The sequence below is a fragment of the Lactuca saligna genome, chromosome 2, assembly GCF_052625555.1.
Source record: "Lactuca saligna cultivar CGN05327 chromosome 2, ASM5262555v1, whole genome shotgun sequence".
NCBI classification, from domain to species: Eukaryota; Viridiplantae; Streptophyta; class Magnoliopsida; order Asterales; family Asteraceae; genus Lactuca; species Lactuca saligna.
Genome location: NC_136418.1, coordinates 124,942,193 through 124,949,154, shown reverse-complemented (window position 1 = coordinate 124,949,154; position 6,962 = coordinate 124,942,193). Strand labels below are relative to the sequence as shown.

At 32.3% G+C, this 6,962-nt stretch overlaps 1 protein-coding gene across 5 annotated transcripts; it reads right to left on the bottom strand.

Annotated features, from left to right (window-relative positions):
• Positions 1–328: 328 nt before the first annotated feature.
• LOC145031500 (wall-associated receptor kinase-like 8) lies at positions 329–6,728 on the bottom strand. Of its 5 annotated transcripts, none has more exons than XR_013676951.1 (3): positions 5,187–6,727; positions 1,377–2,953; positions 329–1,223 (listed from the first exon to the last, which is right to left on the bottom strand). XR_013676951.1 is itself a non-coding variant. In XM_078980067.1 (3 exons), exons 1-2 carry the CDS (start codon positions 6,604–6,606, stop codon positions 1,794–1,796), a joined length of 2,580 nt encoding a protein of 859 aa, XP_078836193.1. In that variant the 5' UTR covers positions 6,607–6,728; the 3' UTR covers positions 329–1,223; positions 1,788–1,793. The 5 variants fall into 5 exon arrangements, 4 of the variants coding, with proteins under 4 accessions (XP_078836193.1, XP_078836194.1, XP_078836195.1 ...); XM_078980067.1 differs by having other exon boundaries at positions 1,788–2,953; positions 5,187–6,728; XM_078980068.1 differs by having other exon boundaries at positions 329–2,953; positions 5,187–6,047; positions 6,438–6,725.
• Between the last annotated feature and the right edge of the window lie 234 nt (positions 6,729–6,962).

Sequence of the window (6,962 nt, the reverse complement as noted above, 5' to 3'; positions counted from 1 at the left end):
TGGGTTACTTAGACTTTTCTTAGCTAATACAATGATTAGAGAAACTAATAATATATTTTCTTAGTTAAAGTCACGATTTCCATTAAACATATAATTAATGAAAATTAACTAGCATTAAGATTTAAAAGCCACCAAATCTAAGAGGAATCAAAAGGTTTTCACTACCATTTTAGAGAAAATATTTTTATTATTGTGTGAATTGAAAACAACATAAGAACCATTTGTTGCTTGTTAATTTGAAGATCTATTACGTAATCAAGAAATTAACCAATTTGAAGATCTATTACGTAATCAAGAACCATTTGTTGCTTATTAATTTGAAGATCTATTACGTAATCAAGAAATTAACCAACTGATTAAACATTCACATCTCTACAAAATGCTTTCATAGAATGCCATAAAAACATGCAAAACTAGTCCTAATCAACTATTGTTCTATAAATTCACCTAGCATTGAAATATAAAAACTAACTACAAAAAATAATACTAACAATAAAAATGATAGAAATTATACTAATACCGATTTTGAAACGAAGATGACGCAACTTCATGATATCGTCACTTCTGTTGTTCCAAAAACTCCATCTATAATCCAAGTGGGAAGGCTAGAGATTTCGGGGGCGGGGACGGGGCAACTGAAAAATTCCGGGGGTGGGGGCAGGGGATGCAATCCTCACCCTGTTTTCCCCCGTTGACATCTGCACACCAAAGAGGCGCCACACCCTCCTCTTACCTTTCTTTCTATTTTAATGTTGCGATTTTTTCTACTCCACACAAGACAGGCCCAATTAAATTGCTTCAGGGCTCCTGGAAAATACACTTGAGCTTCTGATATTGGGCTATTTAAAATCAAAAAATAGGATGCCAAAAGCTTTACGTTTTGGGTTGCCAGCTGCCAAAGCTAAAGCTGGCAGCTTCCTGCTTTGATGTTCACGATGCCAAAAATCATATCAAAACTTGTTCAAATCCGCTCGTTTTTTGTGAGGTCGAATATTGATGAGTTGGGAAGACGTCCGTAAAATTTTAGCTCAATCGGACAACGTTTTCCTCTCCATCTAATCACTTGAATAAAGTCGTGCAATGCTGTTGAAATCCAAAAATTAATTTATATCGTTTTGATTTTCTTTTTGCTCACGGACTTTGCTATGAGACTTCAATCGTGGTTGCAAGGTATTCGATGTGGCTTTGATGATTCTCCAAAATACCATCTTTCTCGTACAAATCTACACAAAAATAGCTTAAACGAATAAAAATATTCAAAACAATAAATCTAACGATCTAATGCAGAAATAATATTAAAAATACTAAAACTAAAAAGAAAACGAATTCTAAAATATATACAAAAAAACCAAACTATCATCTCCATGTACACCTACCGAAGTGATAAAATGCCCCAAAGACACAACTTGGGATTGACCTGAATGTGTTCTAAATGTTTCTTTGCCACATCTGATAGGTTTTACCCTGATCCCAAATAAAGGTTGGAAAACATAGTTACTCCAAACGATTCCTCTAAAAGTTCGTCACTATTGGGTATCAGGTGCTTGTCGGCCATTGTGATTTTGTTTAAAGTTTGTAGGGTTATAACTAAAATGGTGCTGCACTCATGATGTTTTCTTCAACAATTCAAACAAATTTTCAGATATACTAAAATGTTTATGTATACACATAGGGGAGAAAGAGGAAACAAGGGTTTCCTATAAAATACTCTTTCACATACAACTTATTTATAAACAAATAATGATATTGAAATAAACTAAGAAATAATTAAGAATTCTTAGGTTTACCAAAATTCATCTACAAAGGTCATTGAATGTGAATGATGTTGATGTTGATCCACTATATATTTGTGGTAATTCCTCACTATTCTTTACATGTCCAAAACTAGTTTGAATCGTAAATGGCACATGTGATAATCTCATGCCTCCTAACTCGATAGAAACTTCTTTCATTGTTGGCCTATTTTTCCCATTCAAATTCAAGCATCGCAATGCCAAATTAGCTATGGCTAACAACTCACTCATTGAACCCTCCTTAACAACCATTGCATCCAAAATAGATAAAACACGACCTTCTTCCATGGCTTCCATAAAGTATGCAACTAAACTTCTATGTTCCCCAAATTTAGTCAAGGATATTGGTTTTTCTCTTGTCAAGAGTTCAAGCAAAACAACTCCAAAACTATATACATCACTTTTTTCAGTAAATTGACTTGATTGGAAGTACTCTGGATCCAAGTAACCAAAGGTCCCTTTGACTAATGTAGTTAAGTGAGTCTGTTCTAATGACACAAACCGTGAAGTTCCAAAGTCAGAAACTTTTGCTCTATACTTTTCATCCAAAAGTATGTTAGTAGTCTTAATGTCTCTATGGTATATTGGAGCGGAGGTTGATGAATGTAAGTAAGAAAGTGCTCCTGCAACCTCTGTGGCGATCTGTAATCTCATGTTTAAAGAGATTGAGAACTCGTTAGTTTCATCTTGAATAAAATCATACAAGGTACCATTCGAGATGAACTCGGAGACAAGTAGTGGGACCTCGGTTTCTAGGCAACATCCCAATAGTTTAACGACATTTCGATGATTGACTTGTGAAAGAATGACCACTTCATTAATAAATTGTTCTAGTTGGCTTTCATCAACCACCTTTGATTTCTTGATTGCTACGATCCTTCCATCGGATAACATGCCTTTATACACTGTACCTTGACCTCCTCGACCAAGAATTCTATTCTCATTAAAATTATCAGTGGCCTTTGATAATTCGTTGGATGTAAAAAGTATGGTTTTGTCAACTAAACCAATATCAGCTGCTTGTTGTTGTTTAAGAAGTATACCACCATTGCGTTTAAAGTACCTTTTAGTCTTCATATTGGCTTTAGTTTTCCTATTTGTTGTGTATAATACATAAACGATCACCATTAGGAGAAGTGACCCCATGCTTATACTAACTCCTGAAAGGAGGAAAATATAATACAAATAATTAATATTACACAACTCGGCCATAAACATCATCAGTTTTCGCAAGACTATTATTGATCCATAACTATTGAAGTGCAACTAAATCATAGTCTTTATTAAGTAACAGAAAGATATATATATATATATATATATATATATATATATATATATATATATATATATATATATATATATATATATATATATATATATATATATATTTGTGTTTGTGAATGTTAATTATTAAAAACAAAACTTACAAGAAGAGATTTAAATATAGATTTTTATTAAGTCAAAATAGATAAGTTTGGAAGAAGTAACTATTATGAATACCCTTAGGCTTTTGAACAAAAAAATTACATAATTTTAAAATAGATTGAAAAGAAATTTTATGAAAATCTAAACATAAAAATATAATAATTATTGAACATAAAAGGGAGGGGGCGGGGGTGTTCTTATTTAAAACACTCATGTTTTTCTGTAAGAATATTTATTAGCCTATTCGGTATACAAAATAAAATTTTAGAATTATTTATTTTATTAGTTTATCAGTATTAGATAGTAATAATTTGACAAGTTTTTTAGTCTTGACAAATTTTGTTTATACATGTGAAGTGAGCAAAAATGATATTTTACATTACTTTTCATAAATTAAAAGTAAAAGTGCAATTCATTTTTACCCTTAATAAGGAGTTTTTAATATGTTTACACAAAACAATTTATCAAAAAGTGCTGACTGCTGAGTACCAATACCACATTAGAATAAACACTTTTTTTTTGCAACCCCAACACATAAATATGTTTATTATCGTTGTCGGACCAAAATAATATAATAAACACTTGAAACTTAACATATCAAGTTATGAAAGGTATTTCTTTCTCAATAAATTTAAAAGAAGTCAAGAAACATGTATATAACTTAATAGATAAAGATTTTTTTGCCACATGTATTATTCTCATTGCATTTGACACATATTATTTTCTAAGTTTTTTTCGTTTAATGTTTTTTTCACTTGTCATTTTTATTGTTTTTTTTCCTATTTTATTAAATTCTACATAATATTCATAATATAATAATAAATGTATATCAATTTCATTAATATAACTTTCATTTTAATTTCTAAATTCCCAAATGAATCCGATTATTTTATTTGTTTATTTATTTAAATTATTTGTTTAAATTTAAAAGTGAAATAAAAAAGTTAAAAATAACAAATTAAACATTACATTTCAATAATTCAATATATTTTTTTTTCTTATCAATTCAAACTTCCTAAATTTTTAGATCTTCATATGTTTTTTTAAAATCTTCATATGTTTTTTTAAAATAAACTTTTGTACTAGATAGGTCTTATAATTACTGTTTAAATAAAAATAGAAAAGAACCTACGTATACACTTGCATACCAAGTAGAAAGTATTATTTTTATAGTTTTTAGGTGAATTAACTTTGGTTAAGTAGTTGAATGAGTCATTGGTTACCCAAGTGGAAGACAAGGGAGAAATGCTTCCAATAATGGATAGATTTCTTTTTTTACGTAGCAATATGATTTAAATTTGAATAAAAAAAGTTTTAAGTTGATGCCCCCAACCCTTGTGACGATTTTTATATTTGGGGATTTTATATTTGATTGGAATTGGTTTTCCTATGTGGTGTAACTGAACTCATAGGTACCACACGTTCTTAACGAGTCGATAGCGTGAATAGTCCAAGAGAGGGACCATGTTTCTCGATTTTTATATTTGAGAAATCAAACCCAACAAAATAAAAAATAAAAATAAAAAAGGAGGTTGAAATGAAATATTGAAATTCAAAGAAAGCTGCTAAACAAAAAGTCGCTGTTTGAAGAAAAATAGTGTGAACACAAGAATAAAAGTTTGGGTGAAATTACATGAAGTTGCAGCTGTTTCTAGTATCAATATTCAAATGAGAAATTAAATATCAATATTCAAATAGATGAAATACGATTGTGGGAAAGTATGCATTAAGAAAAGACAAAAACACAAGCACTAGCTTGTCAGTTTAACTAAAAGTCTATTTCACTTGCCGAGTTTTCCTTACAAAATTTACCAACAAAACAGAAGTATCAAAATTTCGAATAGGATGTCATAACTTTAAATAACTCAGCTTCTCTAATCGAATTTAGAAAAATTATAGAAATTAAACAGCAGAACATAGGGTATGTATTAATGTATACATGGATGGCAAGTTCAGAGAATAACTTACCTTCAATAACACCACTATGTGATTCTGTATTCCTTCTTTCACGATATATACACCTCCTGCTCCAGCCCCCACCTTCGGTATAATTTTGTTGACAAAACCCCCCATAACGTCGACACCAATCACATGCTGCTATTAATAATCCAGGATCCAACCACCACCCAAGTGTCACCGGAACAAATTGTTGTGACATTCTTCCTTCAAGGAAAGACTTCATATCCACCATAAAGGCTGACCCACAACTCTTATTTCCAGTCTGCCTTTTCAAACCTGTTACATCGTAGGTAAACGACTGGAGATAATCAGGAATCATAGTTTGGCAACAACCGATGCCAAAGCAGTTGTTTTTTTCAATAACAATGTCATTGCCACAAGTTGTTGAACAACCACTAACAACACTCCCATTATACATAATAGTAGCACTACCACACCCCTCAACCACAAGTATGTTGAAAGATCCGGAAAATCGGAAGGGACTTCCGTTTAGGTTAAGGCTGTTGTTATAGACTAGATTTTCACAATCAGAAAACATTGGAACATTAACAGTGAGTGTTTCATTTTCCAAACTAAAACCCAAAACCTCTAAATTGTTGAATGCGGATAAGTAAGGTGTCGAGGAGTTGCAATCAACATTGAACCAATCACTCTCTGAACAACTTCTTTGAATCCCAAAAGGGTAAGGAATCGATATATCTCCACATTTCTCGTTGCATCTTATTGAATTTTCATCGAATGTTTCGTTCCATGAAAGTGAGATAGGAGCGAAATTGTCGTTAAATTGGCTCGAAAATTCTCCTGCATAATCTGCTGCCACCAAGAAAGCAGACCCGCTGCACGTTCCATCTCTATCTTGCTTTTCTATCCCTGTTAGGTTTAAGGTAAACGAGTGGAGATCGTGAGAAATTGTAGTTTGGCAACAACCGATGCCAAAGCAGTTGTTTGTGTCAGTATCAGTACTGACACTAACAGTGTTAGTGGTTGTTCCACAAGTTGTGGAACAACCACCAACAATAGTGCCGTTCTCCATGATGGCGGCACTGCCGCACCCATTAACAATAAGTATGTTATTGGATGCGGAAAATAGGAAGGGGCTATTGCCATAGCTGGTGTTTAGAATAAGATGGCTATACTGGACTGGATTCTGGCAATCAACACTAATTAATGAGATATTAACAGTGACAGTTGCCAAGTTTATATCCAATACCAATACCTCTACGTTGTTGAGTGCAGATAGATACGGTGTGGAGGAATTACAGTTGATTGTGTACCATTCGTTGGCAGAACATTCTCGTCCAATCCCGAATGGATATGTAATCTGGACATCCCCACAGGCTGTATTACAACGTGGCTTGGTGAGCTGAGCTTCTATTGATGATGTTAACAAAGTTAAGATCAGTAATTGGAAAAGTTTCATCGGCTTCATCTTGAAAACAACAAGGATTTAAGGGCGGGTGGATATAAGAATCAAAACAAAGTGAATTTGTAATTTTCAATGCTCAAAATCTGCTGCCTAGTTTGATTATTATTTTAATGGATATATTTCATTCATGATTGAACTTGAGTCAACGGGATGCAACTTTAATTTTGCGCCTTTAATTCATCCAGCACAAGTGGGCTAGATATTATAATGTATAGGTTTTAAAATACTATAATTCATGATTGAGAGTAAACGGATGGAACTTTAATTTTGCGACTAATTCTTCCAACACAAGTGGGCTAGATATTATAATGTACAGGTTACAAACAAATACATAAACAGAATTAAATGCTCTTTTTCAA